Here is a 22,224-nt window from a genome sequence, read left to right on the forward strand (position 1 = left end):
TGACTTACTTCAGGAAGACAGAGCACTGTCTGTGGGGCAATCTCCTTGAGTGGAGCAGGGAAGTGACCCTCTATGCGGTGCTGGGAGGTGTGAAGTCAGTGATGGGCATGCTTAGAGAAGGGGGAGTTTAGGGATTGGTTGGTGAACTGAAGTGTGGCTGTTGCTGATTGGCTGGCTTACAGAAGAGTGGTCACTGAGGCAAACTGTCATTGTTCAATTAAAGGGAGATGAGTTATCATTGCTTAAATGGTTTAACACCCTTTGGGGTGGTTACTTGTTGCCATGGCAACAGGACAGTCTTTGGGGTATGAGAACTTTTTTTTCCTCAAGTGACAGCTGGCTTAAACCATTCACCCCTCCCCCACAGGGGCGTTTTACTTTAACGATGGACCATGTTTCTCAAGGGGTTAAATCTCCAGAGGGATTTAGGGGCTGTTTGGGGCGAGACACCTGCCTGGTCCAGGCAGTGGCAATAAGGTCCAGTTTCTGTCATCTCCCTCCAAATCCTGGGCCTGGGGTGATCCCAATAAGGGACAAGGGAAATTAGTTGTATAGCAGGGGAAGGTCCCAGCCTGGGGGAACGTCACGTGTCAAATCAAAAATAAGACCTAGGAGTGAATGAAATTTTATCTGGGCACCTTACTGAGGACTATAGCCAGGGAGACAGCCTCTCAGATAGCTCTGAGGAACTGCTCTGGGAAGGTAAGGGTGGAGCCAGGATACATAATCGTGTTTGCTGAAAAGACAAAACAAAAATCAACCCCCCCCCCAAAAAAAAACCCATGTAGTCAAACATCAAAAGTTTACTGCTGATCACAAAAAACAGACATCTCAAATTAATGAAATGTCTGTTTTACACTTAGAATTTAATCCAAAGAAACATAGTAGTCTATGTTTGGGAAACTGGGAAAACAGTTTGATGTGAAGGAGAATAGACGGGTTGGCTTATTGCCCTGTTTTGAGCATTTTTATCATCATAGTTCTCACACACATGGCCTAGAGGCAGAGGACCTCGTGCACCCCTGGTGGTTTCTTTTCAGAGACTGAGAGTTCCATAATCCCGGGAGAAGGGCTTTTACTATGGCTGGGCTGGACACTCAAGTCTGAAGCTGGGTTTTGAGGTTGGAGAAGAAAGGGTTTTGTCAGGGGAGCTGTAGGAAGCCAGTTCCAGCCAGTTCCAGCTCTATCTTCAGATGGCAACTGTAGAAGGCTGTGAAGCATGTGTTTTACCCTTCCTTGAAGCCCTGCTTCCTCTCTTAGAAGCTCAGAGTCTTGAGACATGAGCCACAATCATCTGGGCTCACTTTCCAAGGCAGGAGTCCTCTCCTCCTGAGGCACCAGCTGAGTTGGGGAGATCTGAGCATCATGCGATGAGTTTGCAAGATGTTGAACAAATAAAGACGTGGTGTCCTGATGGGGAGTCCTGTGGGCTGAACGGCAGCCGCCTGCCCCACCTTCCACCCAGCAGAAAACGCGCTTCGCCCCACTGGGATTCTAAATCGGGTCCTTCACTGAATGTTTGGTACTTGATAAGGGCGTTACCCTTCTGCAGAAAAAAATAAATGGGAAGGGAAGCTTGAGAGAGGCCTTTAGTATTTTAAGGGACGAGCGGGGGCAATAGGGCTGTGATCACTGATTATCTGAGTTTTCGTAGCAGCTGAACCAACATGCTTGGTGGTTGGAAGCTGTTCGAGTCCTGGGGATTTCCTTGAGGCCTGAGGAATTAGAGCACTGAGCTAGAAGGGAGGCTGTCTGCCCTAAGAGTTCAGGGATTAGAGGTTGGCTGGGGGCCCCAGGAAGAGATGAGAGCTGTCACTGATGAATGTCCCTGACCAGGAGATGAGAGTAAAGAAGGCTCTGGAGCACAGGCCCCCACCCGCATGCGCCAGGCAGGAAGGAGGGCTTATTTGGCCATAGTTGCTCCCTGCCGGGCAGGGAGGGAAGGAGGTGACCTGTTTGGGAGCTGTGCAGTGGGTCCCTCAGGCTGCTCCCCAAGCTGCCCCCAAGCTGTGATCAGAGCCTTCACACTGCTCGGTTCTCAGGTTATGTGAATGCGCTCCTGTTTCCACCCACTTCTTTAGAAGGGCCCAGGGATCAGCCCTGACAAATGTCTGTGTGTCTTGTGTTCAGGAGAGATAACAATTAAGATTTAAAAAAAAAAGTAGTAGAGGGCAACATACACTGGTTTATCCTTACCCTTTACTGTCATTTGAGAAATCTTGGTTTGATAGGCTCTAAGCTTCTTCCCAGATTTGTGATGCTGTGGTAGATGCTGAATGAATCCCAATCTCTGCCCAGGAATTCTGGCTTCCAGTTGCAAAGCCTTCACAGTCCTCACGTGGCTCCCCCCAGCCCCCTTCTTTTCCAGACTTCTCCAGGCTCCTGCCTTTCCCTGACACAGCAAGCCCCAACTTTGGGGCCCTTCTCCGTGGATCACCTCTGACTTCTCACTTATGAACCCAGTCCCCTGCTCATCTCCTGTGCTTTTGAAAGGCTCATCTCACTTTCCTCATCTGTTACATGTGGACTGGAGGTGGCTGGAGGTGGGGACTTGCAGTGGAGAATTATCAAGGTCTCTCTTAGCTCTGACACTCAAGGACACTCAGGGAGTTGGCCATGGGCAAAGGCATCATGCTTAGTGCTTGTGTATGGGTGTATAAAATAGAGATGCAGTACCCACCCTCAAGGAGTTTCTAGTTGAGTGGATCTGACACATACATAAAAAAATCTCTGATGCTCCAAGGTAGATATGCTGTGAGTTATCAGAGCTCCTCAGAATTCCAAGGAGATGAGAGATCCCTTCTGGAGGCAGAGGGGGTTGGTGAAAGCAATAAAGTAGGACTTCCCGGGCTCTTTCCCAAGGCTGGTGGCACAGAAGCCCTTGGCCTCCTGCCCAAAGTATCCTAGTTATCTGCTCAGTTCCAATCCCAGTGGGCAAGGGATCCCTTACCAGGCATCCTCCTGGAGAGAAAATCTGTCCATAGACCCTCAGATTCATATGCTCTAAATCGGTACCTCATTAAATCTTTTTTGTCTTCTTGGTCACATTGCTAATAGTATTTATTATTAATATGTTAATAATACATTATTATTATTTATGGGTATTTGCTGGTGTGAAAAACCCTGGGAGGGCCTGGGCATCAGTACTGGGATGACCAAGCAGAAGGAATGACCAGAGGGAGAACTTCCAAAGAGGGATTCTTCCAAGGTCCCCCATGTGGGCCATGCCAGGAGCTTGAACAAGGAAGCCTTCCAGGACAGCTTGCTTTGCAGCCCTGGGAGACTGTAAGCTCCAAGTGCAGCTTTTAGTGCTGGACCGCATCCCAGTCACCTTCCTGGTCACTGAATTCCATCTTCTCCCAGCTGCAGAGGAGGAAGGTGTGGCTAGAGTACATGCTAGGCCACTGCACTGCCTGGGTTTGAGTCTTGGTTTCTTCTTCACTTCTGCTCCGAGCTGTGACTTTGGACAAATTATTTCCCCGGGCCTCAGTTTCTTCATCTGTGGAATGGAGCTATAATAGTACCTATATTATATGAATTGCTGGAAGGTTGAGATAATACATTAAAACACTTGACACGCTAAACTTTCACAAACAGTAGATGACATATCTAAAAGCCAGTCTTATGTATTTTGGTTCATGTCATTCCCAAAGTGCCTTTTCTCTGCCTCTCAAAACCTTCCCACTCTTCAAAGTCAATAAATGCCTAAAATGCATCAAATATGTGGAGGCCGCAGAGAGTAGTAGGTCAGATAAGCGTGGACTTGGGAGCCAGCCATACTAGGCGTGAATCTTGGTTCCTATAACCTTAGACAAATTACTTCATCCCTCAGTTTCTTCATCAGTAAATAGGGACACAATAGTACTAGCCTCATAAGATCATCATGAGGATATGAGGATTAAATGAGTTAATGTTTGTAAAGCACTCATAACACTGCCTGGCATGTAGTAGGTGCTTTACGAGTGCATGCTAAAAATTTTTCTATAATCTGTCAAAGTATAGCACACGGCACAATTTCATTGTTAGCTGTTTCCATGTGGGTCTTATTTGCACTCCACCTGCTATGAAGGGTAGAAAACACATTCAACCCATCTTTGACCCTAGCCCACTGCCTGATTCATGTTTGGTGCTCAATAAAGTGGCTAGATTGAAATAAACCAGGAAAAGGGGCATGGGCACCAGAGAGCTGTCCAGATAAAGCAGATACTGAAACTGTGATTGGGTGTAGGGCAGGCACAGGCAGTAACTCTTCTCTTCCGGGAGTGTTTGATCGGCCTAGAATTTGCTTCACTGTGGTTGGTCCAGGAAGCACTGGCCAGAGGCTGTGAGAAACTAGAAGAAGGTGGGACAAAAGGCCGTGTGTTAGATAAAGAGCGTGGCTTTCGATCCAGCAGTCACAACCCGTGTCGTTATGGAGATTAGTGTCCATGGAAATGAAATAGAAACAACCACCATTTACTGAGCACCTTCCAGGTAGATAGGCACCAGCTAAGTATTTACTACGTCCATTTACAGATGGGGCTGAGCGAGGTTAAGCGAGATACAAAGCGAATAAAATGGAAGAGTGAAGATTGGAACACAGGTGTGTGAATCACACCCTGCGTACGGATGGGAAAGTGTGACCTGGCCGAGCCAAGCGCGATTCAAATAATAAAAGACCATTTGATTACAACGAAGGGCTTATGAATAACGGCAATACGACCACACTCCGACCAGCGGGCACAACCGGGAACAGCCCGAAGGTCCCACCTCCCTTCGGCGCTTACGTGCGCTCCGTGACTATCGCGGCGGACACGGGGCCGACGACGGAGGCCGCATGCGCCCTGGCGTCCTGGAGGGCGCCCCCTCCCCCTGGCGGCTGCAGCGTCCGCACGGGGCGCATGCGTACATCCGGCGGGCGGAGGACGGCCCCGAGCCAGTGGAAAGATTTGGCCGAGCAAGTGAGCGGGAGCGGGCCGTTGGAGCGCGAGCGCGCAGGCGCGGCCGGGGTAGGGCCGCGACTCCGGAATCTCGGTGAGCCCCAGTCTGCGCCGCACCCCGAGCCGCAGCCATGGCCGCCTACAAACTGGTGCTGATCCGGCACGGCGAGAGCGCGTGGAACCTGGAGAATCGCTTCAGCGGCTGGTACGACGCCGACCTGAGCCCGGCCGGGCACGAGGAGGCGAAGCGCGGTGGGCAGGCGCTGCGAGGTGCGGAGAGGGCCGGGGCAGTGGGTGGGGGCTGCGAAGGCTCGGGCAGGCGCCGCTGGGTGAGGACCGCTTGGCCGCCCCCGCGCCCCCCCGGAGAGCCCCTTCTCTCCAACAGTTTATTTTACAGTTGAAAAAATGGGCCCAGGGTGGGGGATCGACTTGCTCAAGGTCACCCAGCGGAGTGTGAGGGGCAGTGCCAGGAAGAGGACCCGGGCGGTAGCCCCGCAGCTTACTGCGCTCTCCACGACACAGCCTTGAGAAAGTCCCCTTTTTCCTAGTCCGAGCACTTAGTAACTCGGGGACGGGTTGCTAAATGGGATGCCCGATGTCTTCCAGCAGCTATAACCAAGCCTACTCAGGAGGATGCTGGGGATCCTGGTGAAGCGGCAGGCCACATGCTTCTCCCCGCTGCGGGGGAGTGACGCTGCCCCCGGGGCCGGGGAGGGGCGGGGGGCGACCAGCAGGGTTCTAGGTACAAAGACATCCACGTGCTTGTGCAGAATGTTGTTTACCAGCATTCCGCAAATCCTGTGTCCAAAATGCGTCCACAAATGTAATTGAGTAAATGAATGATTTGAGTAGATCCTCTTCACAGCCCTATAAATTATACAGGTTTTATTCCCCTCCTTCCCATCCCTCCCTGGCCCTCTTTTCTAGTTGGGAAAGTGAGGATTGGAAAGATGACTTGTCCAAGGTCACATCTTATTCCTAGTCTGCCACCCTGGCCTCTGCTCTGGGGTTGAGTACCGGGTAAGTGCGAGGAACTGGTAGGCTGTTATGGGCAAAGGTGGAAGTGGCAATGAGATAAGCTGGCTTACCCAGGCTTGCCCCCGCTGGCAGACAGCTCTTTGTGATTTTGAAGCGCTAATAAGCATTCCCTGCTGCCAGCAATTCAAAGCGTCTCTGGACCGAGGAGGTGCTTCCACCAATCCTTCCCTGCTCCCTTTTAACCTCTGGACAAAGCAGCAGCCATTAAAAAGGGTCACTGATTCCTGGCTGATGTGAATCAGGTATTTGGCCCCAGTTTGCTCTCTCTAGCTTCTTGCCTTCACTGTAGATCCTTTAGAAATGAAGCAAAAGTTCGGAAAGTATGGGAAATGTAATCCTGCTGGGGATGTGTGTGAATACTTTGGGATGGCCTGGTGTGACCTCATACCGGTTAGGAGAGGCCAGGATAGGGAAAGTGCTGGTAAAGGAGGCCATTTTCCCTCCTGCTGTCTGGCAGGAAGAACTGTATGGGTCTGTGGTGGTTTGCTGATGACTAGCCTAGGACAAAGCAAATTGCAGCTGTCCTCTAAGACTGATCAAATGCCTTAACTTGTAATATCTTAAAATAACAGACCCTATTTCAGTTTTTAAGTAAATGTTAGTAGCATTAGTTTCAAAAGAAATCCCATTTAAAATTTTAATAACTGTTTAGGGGCATCACAGATGATTAAATAAAAAGTGAAAGACCAAAAGCAAAAACTGAATGATGAAGACCATATGAATAATCTAATGCTATAAAAGACCTAAAATAACATTAAATTCACTAGGGCTTTAAGTATTATAGGGTTTATAAAATCTTGAATGATTTCAGGAGGAAGCTACCAAGAACTGAGTTTTCCCATGCCGTCTTGCTCCTGGGGGGCGGATGGAGTCCACACTGCACAACACCGGCTAACCCCATCCCTGGGAGTGGCCTAGACTATGCTTTTGTTTGATGGCCAAGTTGAAGGAAGAGGATTTAGAGTTCTCTGTTAAGAGTTGTAAGGGGAACTGCTCTTTTCCTCGGGGACTGACTTGTGTATCCAATGTGCAGCACTCCATTGCAAGTGGAAAATGCAGTGAAACAACCAATAGCTTTTCAGCATGGGAGCTGAGGCTTGCACTGTGGATACTCAATTCCCAGTGACTCCCTTTTATTGGGGAGCCATTCCTCCCCATAAGATTAGGGAGGGGATGGTAAGTGAGTCTACTCGCACTTGTCAGTGAGCCTTAGTGATGAAATCTGTGTCTTTTCCCTTGTGGATTGTGGTGAGTTTCTTGGTGATTAATTCTCCCTTCCCCCATCAGTGTAGTTCTTACGGGCCTTATTCTCAGTTGAACGGCTGGCAGGAAAATTCACTTCACATTTCATTAATTACTGTTGGCCACCTCAACATGAGGCAATGCGCAGGAAAGTTTGTGCTGAATTTCAAAGAGGGCCTTGTAGCCTCATGGAAGAAAACAGGAATGTTTTCCTGGTCCACTACTTAAGGAAAGGGCCATCTCCCCATTAAAGTGGGAGGGAGAATAACCGTTTGTGAAACATGGAGACAAATAGTTGTAACTTACTGGTTGGGCCAATATAACTTGATACCACCCCTCAGTAACTGCTGTGTATGGAGGAGAGGTTCATTTACAAATGCATCAGACAGTGCACAGCATTTGCTCTTTCTCCAATGAGTGGCTTCTCTTAAACTTGGTTTAACAATTGACGTAGGTAGATTATATTCTCTGGGTAGTGAGGTAATTTGACGATAGCAGAAAGGAACTGTGGATGAAGAGGTTGTGATGTGATTTCCAATACTCTAGGGAAGGTATAATTTCATGCAACAAACTAGTTTTATCAGCATCCTCTAAGAGCTCTTGCTGTGTCCTGATTGTTGAGAGTTCAAAATCCCATTTCTCCTAGACCAGAGGTAGAGAGGACTGAAGTATGTTAATAATTATCAATCAGGAGTGACAGTTCTAACTAAAATACAAACATCAGGATCCTTAGAAATTAGCAAACTATGGAGATAGCTAGAGGTGGTGGTTATGAGTTAGATTTTTAAAAAATAAATTTATTGATGTATTTATTTATTTTTGGCTGCGTTGAGTCTTCGTTGCTGGGCTCGGGCTTTATTTAGTTGTGGCGAGCGGGGGCTAACTTTTTGCTGCGGTGCACAGGCTTCTCTTGTTGCAGAGCACGGGCTCTAGGCGCACGGGCTTCAGTAGTTGCAGCACGTGGGCTTTGCAGTTGCGGCTCGTGGGCTTTAGAGTGCAGGTTTGGTAGTTGTAGCTCGTGGGCTTAGCTGCTGCGCTGCATGTGGGATGTTCCCAGATGAGGGCTCGAACCCATTTCCCCTGCCTTGGCAGGTGGATTCTTAACCACTGCGCCACCAGGGAAGTCCCCTGTGAGTTAGATTTTAGAGTCATACTACCTGGGTTTTAATCTCTTTTGTGTAATAGCTGTGAGCTCGGATAGTTTGCTTAACTCCTCTAGTTTCTATTTTCACCTGGTAAGATGGGTTGTAATGATGTAACCTTATAGGATTGTTATGAAGACTAAATAAAACACATACAAAGTACTCAGTCCAGTGCCTGACAGATGGATGGTAAGCTCTCTATAAGTACTAACTATTAATTTATTAAAAGATTCCAAGTTTTTTGAATCCTTACCTTGAAAGAATTAAAGCAAATAAATTCTTAAAGTGTGCTTAAGCACAGCACTCTGGGGATTAGGAAAAGTAGCCCAGATCTCAGGTTAGCTGGTTGACAGTACATTTGGGCCTTGGGTTAGATGAATTATTGGGGAACCACTGGGAAGTATATTGTCAACTGCAACATAAATCAACAGATTTTATCTTCCCCGAAGGCAGAATATTGTTTTTCCTGCTAGGGTGTACAAAATAAAATATTTAGCCAAATAATTTTCATTTGGGTTGTCTGTACATGACGAAATTTATATGTAAGAAAATTCTGGCTCTAGGGAATTCCCTGGTGGTCCACTGGTTACAACTCTCACTGCCGAGGGTCCGGGTTGAATCCCTGGTTGGGGAACTAAGATCCCACAAGCCACATGGTGCGGCCAAAAAGAAAGAAAGAATTCTTGCTCTAGAGTGGACCTGATTAGCTTATCACTTTGAACTTATAATTTCCAGATGCCGGCTATGAGTTTGACATCTGCTTCACCTCAGTGCAGAAGAGAGCAATTCGGACCCTCTGGACAGTGCTGGATGCCATTGACCAGATGTGGCTGCCAGTGGTGAGGACTTGGCGCCTTAATGAGCGACACTATGGGGGTCTGACTGGCCTCAATAAGGCAGAAACTGCTGCCAAGCACGGTGAGGCCCAGGTAAAGATCTGGAGGCGCTCCTATGATGTCCCACCACCTCCGATGGAGCCCGACCATCCCTTCTACAGCAACATCAGTAAGGTATGGACAAACGGAGGTTTGGCTCGCTCCACCCAGGACCAGGGTGTTAGAATCTGGGCTTCACTCTTTTAGCTTTTATTAGGGTCTGCCTAGACCCACTGAGTTTCTAATTTATGATAAAAGAGTTACTTTTTTCTTTTCTTTTCTTTTTTTGGCTGTTTGGTTTGTGGGGTCTTAGTTCCCCAGCCAGGGATCAAACCTGGGCCCTCGGCAGTGAAAGCACAGAGTCCCAACCACTGGACCACCAGGGAATTCCCTAAAATAGTTAATTGTAGTCCCCTTTCTCCAAGAAATGACCTCCATTTGTTAAAAGATTTAGTTAAGAGTTTATGTTGTTTATCTAAAAAGAATATATCTTTTTTACATCTACTGCCATGTTTTAAAAAAACCCATCCATAGCTGATAGGGCCTTCCTAAGCCAATTGCAAGATAAAGTGAATTGGTTAGAGCCTTGTAGCCTACCTTTTTTTTCTCCTTTCCTAAGTTATGTTTCTTTTGAACTGTCAGTCTTCCCTATAGAGGGTAATGGGGGAGGGAGGGGCAGGATAATAATTATCCCCTTTCCCAAGCTCTCAGTGCCCTGGTGAGAGACTTTCACCCATCACTTTGATCCTTCAGGGGATGAGAAATAGGCAGAATGGATGCAACTGGTAATAACTGATACGCTTGGATTTTTTGTTGTTTAGGATCGTAGGTATGCAGACCTCACTGAAGATCAGCTGCCCTCCTGTGAGAGTCTGAAGGACACTATTGCCAGAGCTCTGCCCTTTTGGAATGAAGAAATAGTTCCCCAGATCAAGGAGGGGAAACGAGTACTGATTGCAGCCCATGGCAACAGCCTTCGGGGCATCGTCAAGCATCTGGAGGGTATGTACGTTTTTCAGAGGGGCCCTCAAAGAGGGCTAAAGCAGAACTGTCACTAATCTGGACTTATTTAGTACGAAGGAGACCTTCAGGAAAGGGCTGGACATGTTGATAGCCTTAGAGACAGGCCAGATTGTCTCCTAGTAGAAACACACTTTCTATCCTTGTCTCTCAAAGCATCCTCTGCAGAAGCAGAGGCGGCCAGACCCCACTGGGTGCTTATTGCACATGCAGAACCTCAGGTCCCACTTCAGACCTGACTGAGAAGATGCATCTATCACCCAGGTAATTCAGATACACATGGAAGTTTGAGATGCCTACCTCTAGACTAGGATTACCAGTCGAAACTGCTGATAAAAATCCTTCTTAATCACAACCTGGTACAACTCCACAGATGAATCTCAGTTTGCATCTTAAATTGTTTCACCCAAGGGCCTAGAGGCCCAGATGTGCTGAGTTTTGGCAGCCTGGATGGACTACATAGGACATTTGAGATACGTATAGTCCAGCTTTACTGTGGGCTTCCAGATCTCACTTTGGGAGACATACCTTTCATCCATTTTTCTTGCTTTTCAGTGACTGAGAAATAAGCTACGGGGGCATTCCTTGGGTGAGCGATCTACTATAACACAGATCATTACTGTTATGACAAATACCAGAAAGGTTGTCTTGTTTTAATTCCTACGAAAGTCCTTGGAGGACCTGTTTCCCCACCCGGAGAATGAATAGCAACGCTGGAGAGGTCTGTGGATTCATATCTTGCTTGACTGATCATAGCGGGGTGTATTTTCAGGTCTCTCCGAGGAGGCTATCATGGAGCTGAACCTGCCGACTGGCATTCCCATTGTCTACGAATTGGACAAGAACTTGAAGCCCATCAAGCCAATGCAGTTCCTGGGTGATGAAGAGACCGTGCGTAAAGCCATGGAGGCTGTGGCTGCCCAGGGCAAGGCCAAGAAGTGAGGTCGAGCAGCAGATTACTTTCCCAAGGATTACCCTTCCTCCCAAGCCCATCCATTCCTCTGCACCTCTCCCCTGCACACGTCACACTGACGACATCTGTAGGCATCTTAAGCTGTAGCTGCGGATGGGGAGCAGTGGCTCCCAATTTCATTTTAGCCATTTTCTCTCTTGCACCCACTCCCTTCATACAGTCTAGTCAGAATGGCACCTCTGGGACATGGACCTCAGTCCAAGCCAAGGGAAGACTTATCCAAGAGCGTTGAGAGGTAGTAACTGGGGTGGGGCGTTGCTAGTGGTTTGTTTATTACTAAGGACCTGCTTGAGTAGGGGATAGGGAGGAACCATGCCAAGGTGTGACCAATGAGGAGAAGCAAGAGTGCCTATTTGTGTTCCCAGAGGCTAGCTGGGCACTGTTCTGTTCAGGTGACTGGGGGCTCTAGTCATTCCAGTGGAAGATGAATGTAACCTGCATGGTGATTCAATCAAACACTTCCTCCCTGACTCCAAAAGATTGGGATCAATCCTGAATGTTTATGTGTTGCATTTACTTTTACAAAAGAAAAATTTATATGTATATATAAATAAATTAAAAAAAAAAACCCTTCTGGGGTTTCTAGTGGCGGTTGAAATATTCCCACATGTGGTCATCAGAAAATGAGCCATTCCTTACACCGTCATGGGATAAGCTTCTTGACTTCTAAGGTGTAGGAGCTCATCCTGCTGTGTGTTTTAGAATCCCTCCCCCGCCTTATTGTTTTATGGCAGCGGAATGCCTCTTGATCACATCCAAGTGTGTCTTTCACTGTGCCTGATTTCTGAACCATGTTCCAGTTGCTTGGCCCACCACTTAGGCCCAGTACTCATTTGAGCATAACTGTAGTAAATCTTTTTTCCAGGTCAGTATGATAAAGGAGTGATGTGCAATATTTTCTGTGTCATGTGTGGTATGTCTTATCTGAGGAAATCAACTCAAACATTCAACTTGAAATGTCTCTCATTACTCAAGTCCTTGTATGACAGATTAAGAGCTTTTAGGACAACCAGTCACAACTTTACATAGCCTGGTCCAAGTATCATGTATCTCATTGGGTTTTCCGTGTTGGAGAGCTGAACTCTGTATTCCTGTTGCCTCTCTACAGCTCTTGCTCAGTGGTGCTGGTTACCGAACACTGGAAAATCAAATTCTGAAACTAGTATGCCCTCTTTAGCGTAAGGTAAATGCTTGTTTACTAGACTTAAAAAAGCCAACCCTTTTTTTGTTAGTAACTTTTAAACTTGATTCACACCTTTCTTTTTGGCCCCTAAAATTTTAACCCTATCAGTCAACTAATTAACATCCTCAAAAGTTACACATGCAGGAGAAAAGGGATATACAGTCATCCCTTGGTATCTGCAGTGGGGGACTGGTTCCAGGACTCCTGTGGATACCAAAATTAACAGAAGCTAAAGTGCCTTATGTAAAACTAAGCAGTACAGTTGGCCCTCCGTATTCACAGGTGTCACATCCATGAATAGGGAGGGCCGACTGATTATATACGTAATAGGGAAGGGGCACTACTCACATTTACCTTTTCTCTAAGGCCTTTGAAAAGATCACTGGAACATGAGAAAGCCCATAATGCCTTTCTCTTCTAGTAGGAGCAAGTAACACCATCTATAAAGCTCTTATGAAGTGCTTCTATGCTAGCCATTGGGTGAGTACGTTACCTACATAATCTCCAATCTTGACAACCTCTGAAAGGGCTAGTATCCCCAGTTTACAGAAGAGGAAAGATGCTGAAAACGATAACAGAAACTTGCCAGAAGGTACACTACTAAGTACTGGAACCCAGATGAATGTTACTGCAACTAAATCAAAGATTCTTATTCTAAAATTTAAGTACTTTTAAGCATCTTGCTTTTCAAGTTTAGTTTTTTATTTGATCTACACATTAATCCTAGGAAGACCTTTAGTAATTTAAGTCTCCAGTAGCCTGGTGGGATGTTAGTTTACTTAGCTGGTACTGAATCTTAGACCAGAAGTTGGTAATTTTGTTTGATCAAGTGCTCTTCACCCAAATCAGGCTGGATCAGCTTTGATTACTACTACTCTATGTCCTGACATCACTTGAGTTTACAGCAGTCTCCATTCCTTGCAACTTAGACTCCTGGCTAGAACTCCTGCCTTATGGGCAGGAAAATAACAGAAAGCCATCCTCATTTACCATTATGGCTAGGAGGCCAACAACTACTATCCCTCCAAGACAGTGTCTCTTGGCCAGAGTAGCACATCAGAATCACCTGTGGAGCTGAACAAACCCTTAACACCCACAGGTTCAACCATGAGATTCGTAAGCAGGGCTAGGGCACCTGCAGTCTTTTTTTCCCCTGCACTCCCCCTGCTACCCCTTTACCACTTACAGGCAATTTTGAAGTTCACCTAACCCAGGCTGAGAACCACTTTTCCAAGGCACAGAAAGTATATCCTCCCTGTCTCTAGATTAACAAATATCACCATTACTACATATCAATCACTGTTTGGGCATAGCTATTCAGTCAGCTATGAGTACGCTCAAAAAATTTTTATTGAGCATTTGCTACATGTTAATCACAGTACCAGGTACTGGAGATTTGAAGATAGAGAAGACAGCATGCTGCCCTTAAAGACAGCATGTGTGAGACACGCACACAACAAACATGTAATACAATATTGCATGGTTAAGGGTGAGAAAATCTAACCTGGTTTGCAGCAAATCAGAAGGCCATTACCCAGTTGTTTCAAATGTTCTTCTTTATGACACTTTTTAAAATTACTGTTTGAAATTATAACATTTCCGTATTTGTTTACTTTTCATTTGTCTCCCCTCCCACCAATAGTCCCCCCCCACTAGAATGTAAGCTCCACAAGGAAAGGATTCTATCATGTTCACTGCTTTACTCCCTAGTTCCTGGAGCAGTGGTGGGCAGAGGAGTTGCTCAAATATATTTATATAATGAATGAATGATGTCCAACAAGCACTTATAATTAATTAACCAATGTCAATTTGGAGAGCCTCTAATTGCATGCCTGAGGTTTCTGTTCAATACTTGGAAAAATGAGGCACCATGGTACAGAAGGAAGGGCCCAGGCTTTACAGTAAAACAGATCTGAGTTTGAACACTGTTCTGCCTCTTGATGTCTGTGAGATTTATTAATTTTTCTAAGCCTTAGTTTACTTATCTGTAACATGTGGAAATAATTGCTACTTTTCCAGGTCACTGTGAAGTTCAGAGATAACGTAAGTAAAATGGCTAACACTGTTGAGAAAATCAATTGGTAGCATCTTTCTGCAAGGCAATAAGGGAGAATCTAACCAAAAATTTAAATGTGCATATTCTTTTACTCAGCATTATACTGCTAGGAATCTGTTTTGCAAAAGAATCATAGGCATGCACAAAGATATATGGTATAGGGATTTTCCCTGCAGCACTGTCTGTAAAAGAAAAAAAGTTTAAAAATATCTATCAATAGGAGACTGATTATATCAATACAAACTACACTGAAGTATCTAGCATTAAGTCCTGGCATTTAGTAGATACCTGATAGAAGGCAATCAGTTATATAATAACAACAATAATATATAACAGTAATATTGGCGTGTACTAACCACTTTTATACATTTCCTCATAATAATCCTATGAGGTCATACTATTCCAGATGAGGAAACAGACTTAAAGAAATAAAAATAATTTGCTCAAGTATCAGTTCAACATCCTGATTGTTATAGTACAGCATATTATTATTTTGCAAAATGTTACCACTGGCGGAAACTGGAAAAAGTGCATAAGGGATCTCTGTATTATTTCTTAAAACTGCAATTACTTACAATTATGTCAATAAAAATTTCAATCAAAAAAAAAACAAAACGGGCTTCCCTGGTGGCGCAGTGGTTGAGAGTCCGCCTGACGATGCAGGGGACGCGGGTTCGTGCCCCGGTCTGGGAAGATCCCACATGCCGCGGAGCAGCTGGGCCCGTGAGCCATGGCCGCCGAGCCTGCGCGTCCGGAGCCTGTGCTCCGCAACGGGAGAGACCACAACAGTGAGAGGCCCGCGTACCGAAAAAATAAATAAAATAAAATAAAAAAAACAAAACAACGTATAACCCGGCTTAAGGCAACGAGAGGACACAAACCCAGGTGGGATGACTCCAAACCTTACCCCAACCATTCTCACTTCACAGAGAAGACATGGGCTCCCTAATAACATCTCAAGAAGTGACATAATTCATCTCTCCTTTCATTCTCTCTGCAACCTCCCCATGCTTAACCCTCATCCTTTGCTTGTCCTCAAGCTTGTGTGTACATTCCTGATTCTGCACTTTGCTTGGGCTTCTCTCTCTGCTCTGAATATCTTCACCTCACTTATCTTAGTTCTTTAATTCCTCTCACTTCATGTTACAAATCCTTTCCTGGCCACTTCACATGATAGTGTTCTGTACCTCTTTTCAATTCAGATTTAACATTTCCTGGAGTATCTACTGTATCAGTAATACTTTGTTTACCAAATTACTTTCAGAATTACTAACATGCTACCTGAATCACCACATGTGTCCCATAATTTTCACTAAACCATAATCTCTCTAAATGAGGAAATGTATATAAAGTACTTAACCTAGTGCCTGACACATAGCAAGTACTCAATAAGCAAAAGTATGTACAACAGAATATACAAAAAAGATTGGCAATTAGGCGTTGTCTAGAGCAAGAAAGCACGTAACACATGTCTGTTAATCGGTGCCACCAGGCAAGACCCTGCTCTAAATGTCATGACACTGTTTAGATTCTTTTCCCTACTCAATATAATAGAAACCATAAAATTCTTTTCGTAAAAATGTTTTCTTTTTCACAGCAAAAAATACATATTTATAAGACTGTCAGAAAGAACAGGCTATTTCCACCATCATACAGTTGGTTTGCTGGTGCCTCCAAAAGAGAAATTTATCACTCAAGAGGATGAAATCCACTGAACGATTCACAGGAAAAATGTTTTGCCTATAGAGTAAGATTTTTCTAGAGGTGGCTGCTGGCCAGCCCCAGGTGCCTGAATGAAGACAACAGCACCCTGATGTCACGTTCACACATGTACTCTTGGAAAGAGCTTACTCCTGTGCATGGGGTAAAGTGTGGCTTCTTAGGTCTGTAAGAATTCAGGCTGTACTCGGGCCACTTTCCGGAATTCTTTAGTGTGGGTCTTAGGGCACTGCATCTCACACCAGCTGATGGGAACCATCTGGACACCTGGAAGGGAAAAGGTGGAGTTGGAGATGGGACCCCAAATATTTGCTTGAGACCCTTCTCTTTTCAGCTGGGTATGAACTGAAGTGTCACCAAGCTGCCTAGTGAACCTCACCTCATACAGAAAAAAACCTTGTTTATTCCACTGATTTATGGAGTGAGTGCCTCTTTTCCTTAGATTATATAAGGAGAATCATTCTAATCTCAGTAGTAAGTATCTACACTAGTATTGCTTTTTAGATAATTAAAAAACAAGGGAAATGAGGGAAAACAATGGACTAATCCCAAACCCTAGCTCCCAGGTAAAGGTAAGCATGTGGAAGCATGGACAAACTCACCCGATTCACTGTGGGCCACCACCACTCCCAGCTCATTTTCAGCAGTGGTTAGGAGGTAGTTGGACTGCGCATCACCTAGGGAGATCTAGTCACATCACACTGGTAAAGGAAAACAGAGTTATAAGCCATCCCTCCCATAGCCACTTGAGTGGTTTCTCTACTTCCATTTCTTCTTTTGACAAAGGACCACAAGTCTGAGGGGAATAAAGGATACCACTTTGGCCAAGACAATGTCCCCTGGGCGGAAACTCTTATAAATTTCAACCTGTAAAGAAAGAACAGGAGTGTTAAGTGAAAGCTCCGAATCAGGTCTACATGAAACTATTAACACCCCTGGCAGAACCAGTCAACTTCTAATCTCAGAGGGTGGAAGTCATCACTACTCAAGTCAATCAACAACTTTTATTGTTTCTGTGGCATCATCACATAAATGAAAGATTTTGAACTCAGTAACCTAATCAGGAATCTGACTTGGACAAAAGTACTATAGTTGCTCTGAAAGGCTCCAGAGTAAGTCTGAGGAAACAGCAATGAATAAATACGTGGCTTCAAAGGCAAAGAGTAAACTAGCCCCTCTCTGGTCAACAAAGTGAACAAAAATGATATGAAGAGGAAAGGGACAGTGAAGTGAATTCCACACCTTCCAGAAGGGAACACCTTAAAATTCCTTGGACTCCACATTTCCATAGACCTTTCAAATTCACTGGAATAATTTAAAAGGATTGAGATTCCTAAAGCCATGAAAAAAAAAAAGAACCAACCAACAAACCTTGTCTTTTTCAGTAGCTCGGACGTCTTCCTTGCTATAAAGAAAAAAGAATTAACAGAAAGGTTAATTATCTGTGAGAAAGAATTATCCTGCAGACTCCTGGCAGACAAAGAGCTACAACAGCAGAGAGAACAAGTCCTAATGGGGACCCAGCGGCCACCCAGAGGAGCAGGGTGAAGATGTATCCCTAGTCTTCTCCTGGAGGAGAAAACCACATTTCCCATTCTTGGATCACACAGAGCAGCAGTATCAATACCTCCCACTAGAGAAAAGTGGATCAGATTTAGCTGGGAAGGATAAGGAACTTCACTGCCTTAGGAGAGCTTGAACAGAAGCACCACAGAACAACACAGAATCCTGACGGTGGAAAGAGCCTCAGATGTTAAATTATCTAGCTCACGAGAATTGTTTGTCCCTTCTCAAGAATCCATAGGAAAAAATTTACCATTTCACCCACTACCCTTTTTATTGTTTTACAGTCCTTGGGTTTAATTGATATTAAATTCAAGAAAGAAAGGTACTTCCTAAAATGCTTTCTACTTTGTTTGATATGAATCATCCCTACAATGCTAATCTCCAGCTTAGCTCAACCCTTTTTGTTTTATTTAAAGCCCTATCTCATTAATATTTTCCTTTTGTCCTAACTCACATGTTTTAACGTTTTCTTTGGCTACTACCTGGGGAGAATCAAAGCACAAAGGAAGAGAGAAATGGGCAGGAATAGAGAATGTAATTGTTCCTAAAAATTCCAGGCTCCCATTCTATCCTAACCTCATTCCAGGTGCTGAGGCAAATATGAAGACAAAAATACTTCTTACCGGATAGTTCCTCGAAAAGAGTTCTTAAGCGGTGTGGACCCCACATATAGGATGTGTACTTTGGCAAAGCGTGAATTGATGCTAGAGACCTGTGCAATAGAGAAAAGAGCAGCACTAGAGTGAGTATTAGTCGTTGTCAGCTGAAGGAGGCGGGAATAAACTAGGATTTTGGTCCAAGCAACCCTACTAAGTATAGAAGTTAAGACAAGTTAACTCCTACTTATCCCTGTATAAGTCATATTTGTAAAGTGGAATAAGAGCCACTCTGGCCACTTAATAGAGTTACTGTGGAAATCAAATGAGATGGAATAGGTTTTGAAAAATATACAAGTCTAACATAAATACACAAGGGTATTTATAGTATATAGCAAATCTAGCTAGACCTTTAACAGATCTTACTATGAGCCCTGTAGTGTGAACAGAATTTAAGTCTCCATTTCAGCTGCTGCATAATATTTAGATCACTGCCTCTCCAGTTATTTTCAAAATAACACATACATTCTCTCTCCCGTTCTGTTTTTTTTTAAATTTGGCATGCTTCCCAGCTTGCGGGATCTTAGCTACCTGACCAGCGATTGAACCCACGCCCTCAGCAGTGAAAGCTCGGAGTCCTAACCACTGGATCGCCAGGGAATCCCCACATAGATTTTCTGCTGGAGAAATTTATAGAGAAAAACTAAGAGCTGCAAGTTAATTTAACTGGCAGAGAGTGGGGATGGGCAGGGAGTACTGATATATTATAGTTACTGACCAGTACCGCATTAATGTGTACTTTCCCTCAAAGACTATCAAATCTTTTGTTTCTCTGCAGAAAGAGTTTTGCTTCAGTTGTTCAAAAATGGGCCTTCTGGGACTTCCCTGGCGGCGCAGTGGTTGAGACTCCGTGCTCCCAGTGCAGGGGGCCCGGGTTCAATCCCTGGTTGGGGAACTAGATGCCACATGCATGCTGCAACTAAGAGTTTGCATGCCACAACTAAGAAGCCCGCATGCTGCAACTAAGGAGCCTGTGAGCCACAACTAAGGAGCCTGCCTGCCACAACTAAGGAGCTAAGCCACAACTAAAGGAGTCCTCGAGCTGCAACTAAGGAGTCCACATGCTGCAACTAAGGAGCCCACCTGCTGCAACTAAGACCCGGCACAACCAAATAAATAAATACTAAAAAAAGAAAAAAAAAAAAGGGCTTCCTTATCACCCTTTGGTGCCCGTCTCCCAGACAAAAGTAAAAAATTACAAACTCAGGGAATCAGCTCTGTGAAAGAACTATGCAAGCTTGAACTTGACCTCATTGATCATTATCCTAGAAATCTCTAGACCAGCATAGTCCAGTAAAACTTTCTGTGATGATAGAAATATTCTGTGTTGATCAATATGGCAGCCACCAACCACCTGTGGCTACTGAGCACTTGAAATGTACCTAGTGGAAGTGAGAAAATAAATTTTAAATTTTGTTTAATTTTAATTTATTTAAATTTAAATGGCCATATGTGGCTACTGGTTACCCTATTGAACAGTGCAGCTCTACAATGATCATTATTTCAGCATTGGACAGTATCCTAAGCAGGGAGGTTAGGACCAACTTACCTTACAGGTTACAATAGCTCCCACATCTGGCAGTAATTGGGACTCTGTTTCTCTCATCACAGATATGACAGGAAGCTACAGAGAGAACAATAAAACATGAATATCCTTGCTAAGTCTTGGGTAAAAGTGTCTGTGGCTTGAGAATAATATAGGAATGCCATGGGCCACAGTTGAGGTCACAAGTGCAGGTGGACTACAGATTCATTTGCAGTCCAGAGCAGAGAGCCTTAGACATTTTAGGCTATAGGATGGCCAAGGGGCCACAGGAAGAAAGCTGCTAGAAGACATAATCTAACCATTTCAGACGAGTTCTAAGTTTTCTGGTGATTTTCTTAGAGCTTTTTGGCATACAACTATATTGCCTGTAATCACGGATAATGTGACTCTTTCCTCCAAAGTTATACCTTTCTTTCTGTTTGTCATTTTATTGGACAGGCTAGAATTTCCAAATAAATGTTATATAATAGCATACATAATAGCACCTTGTTCACTATGCCTCAGCTCTCCTGGCCTTTTTTCAGTTTCATGAATTCACTAAATTTCTTCCCATCTCAGGATCTCTATCCAACCTGTTCTTTATGCTCACCCACTCAACTCTTATTTATCCTTTATTCAGGATAAATATAAATATTCAGGTTAAAGATTCAGGTTAAATGTCACTTCTGACTAGGGTGGGTTTGCCTATTACATGTTCTCATAGTACCCCGTAATATGCTTTCAGAGCAGGAATCACATTTGTAAGCATACATTCATTTGAGCATATATTTGCTTACAGTTTGTGTTTGTGCCCCCGATAAGAGACCATGTGTATTTGGCTCATTACAACATCCCTAGAGGTCAGCACTGTGCCTGGCACATGAAAATGCTCCATAGATAGCTATATGTATAGCTATGAAATGAACAAACTTTCAAATCCTAAGGAAATTCCCAAATTGATCGAATAAAAAGTCTCTCATTTTATAGATGAGGAAGAACCTAAAACCAGAGGGTTTAAGTTTCTTATCTAAAGCAGAATCAAGGTTTAGTCAACACTGAAGTGTTCTAACTCTGAATCCTCTTTCTACTACGCTCCTTTAAGCTGCTCCTTCAAGAACTGCTTATCTGATCCTGAGCTAATCGTGGATCAGCCTCTGGAACCAGGGAGAATAATATTACTCATGCATTCAACAAACATCTACTGAGCATTTATCTTGTGCTAGGCGCGGCGGTTATGGAGTCTACGGGAGAAGGGTCTAATGGGGAACTTATTGATATAACTGAGTGTTTAATTACATGCTGAGCTAAGTGCTTAGAAAGGGAAGAATACAGCTCTTTGTGAGTGCTCAACAAAACAGACAAAAACAAAACTTTTTTCGACTAGTGGCTAGGACAGCTTCTCTGAGAAAGTGATACTAGTGAGGCTATCTGAAGGGTAGGTAGGAATTGAATAGGCTAAGGAAGAGAGGAGCGTGTTCCAGTCGGCGTGTGTACAAAGGCTCTGTGGCGCACTGGCGACACTGAAAGAAGCCAGTAGTACTAGATAGCAGAGGGTGAGGCGCGGGTAGCGGAGGGAGATAAAGTCGGAGAGGTAGGCGACATTCGGACAGGATTCAGCTCACTGCAGGGCTGAGCTCGCCTCCACTCTTCCCCCAACTTGCTTCCCCGAGTGTCAGCAACACAACCAAGCCGGACCAACAAAACTGTTCTGTGATGGCTAAGTGCCCGGCAGCGGGGACCACAGCTGTTCAAACTTAAGAGACCAACTTCTTTTACTGAACGAGGCACTGAAGACGCGCCCGCAGGTCCCCTGCCTAAAAACTGCGAAATCAAAGGCAGCCTAAGAAAAAGGCAGAGACGGAGAAGAGGGGAAGCCGCCCCCTTTACCGCGCCGTTCTCGCTGCTCTTTATCAGGCAGCCAGCAAGCGACGAAAAGATGTAGCCATGCCGGGTGTAGGTGCCGCTGCCGGGGCTGCCCTCTTCCAAGTTACACAGACGTTCGCCTGCGGAAAAAACGCTGCATCAGCCACGGGTCCGCAGAAGCTGTTGGTCGTCGGGCCTTCCTGCCTCCGTCCCTGCCCAGGATTCGCTCTGGGCACCGCTGACTTACCGGGGATGCAGTACCTCACGGGTGGCGCCATGACTGCCCCTGTCCCAAGTCCGGAGGAAAATGAAGCCGACCTCTCATTGGCCAACATCCAGGTGCAGTTCCGCAGTAAGAAGCGTGCCAATTGGTGAGCTTTATCACGTGACCACCGGGAGCGCCTCCTTGAGATGTAAACTCCATTTCCCAGGTTACCCCGGGACGAG

The 22,224-nt window shown here is 45.1% G+C and overlaps 2 protein-coding genes across 3 annotated transcripts; one reads left to right on the forward strand and one right to left on the reverse strand.

Annotated features, from left to right (window-relative positions):
• Positions 1–4,939: 4,939 nt before the first annotated feature.
• Positions 4,940–12,104, forward strand: PGAM1 (phosphoglycerate mutase 1). Its single transcript, XM_027112188.1, has 4 exons — positions 4,940–5,189; positions 9,077–9,351; positions 10,038–10,218; positions 11,009–12,104. Exons 1-4 carry the CDS (start codon positions 5,051–5,053, stop codon positions 11,176–11,178), a joined length of 765 nt encoding a protein of 254 aa, XP_026967989.1. The 5' UTR covers positions 4,940–5,050; the 3' UTR covers positions 11,179–12,104.
• Positions 12,105–15,507: 3,403 nt separating this feature from the next.
• Positions 15,508–22,087, reverse strand: EXOSC1 (exosome component 1). 2 transcript variants are annotated; one of them, XM_027112189.1, is made up of 8 exons: positions 22,025–22,087; positions 21,802–21,917; positions 19,939–20,013; positions 18,357–18,445; positions 17,539–17,572; positions 16,984–17,034; positions 16,770–16,854; positions 15,508–16,434 (listed from the first exon to the last, which is right to left on the reverse strand). In XM_027112189.1, exons 1-8 carry the CDS (start codon positions 22,053–22,055, stop codon positions 16,328–16,330), a joined length of 588 nt encoding a protein of 195 aa, XP_026967990.1. In that variant the 5' UTR covers positions 22,056–22,087; the 3' UTR covers positions 15,508–16,327. The 2 variants fall into 2 exon arrangements, with proteins under 2 accessions (XP_026967990.1, XP_026967991.1); XM_027112190.1 differs by lacking the exons at positions 19,939–20,013; positions 21,802–21,917; positions 22,025–22,087 and having other exon boundaries at positions 17,535–17,572; positions 18,357–18,402.
• Positions 22,088–22,224: the final 137 nt, after the last annotated feature.

Source organism: Aethalodelphis obliquidens, unplaced genomic scaffold (genome assembly GCF_003676395.1).
Source record: "Aethalodelphis obliquidens isolate GAN/ISIS:26980383/991018 unplaced genomic scaffold, ASM367639v1 scaffold11, whole genome shotgun sequence".
NCBI classification, from domain to species: Eukaryota; Metazoa; Chordata; class Mammalia; order Artiodactyla; family Delphinidae; genus Aethalodelphis; species Aethalodelphis obliquidens.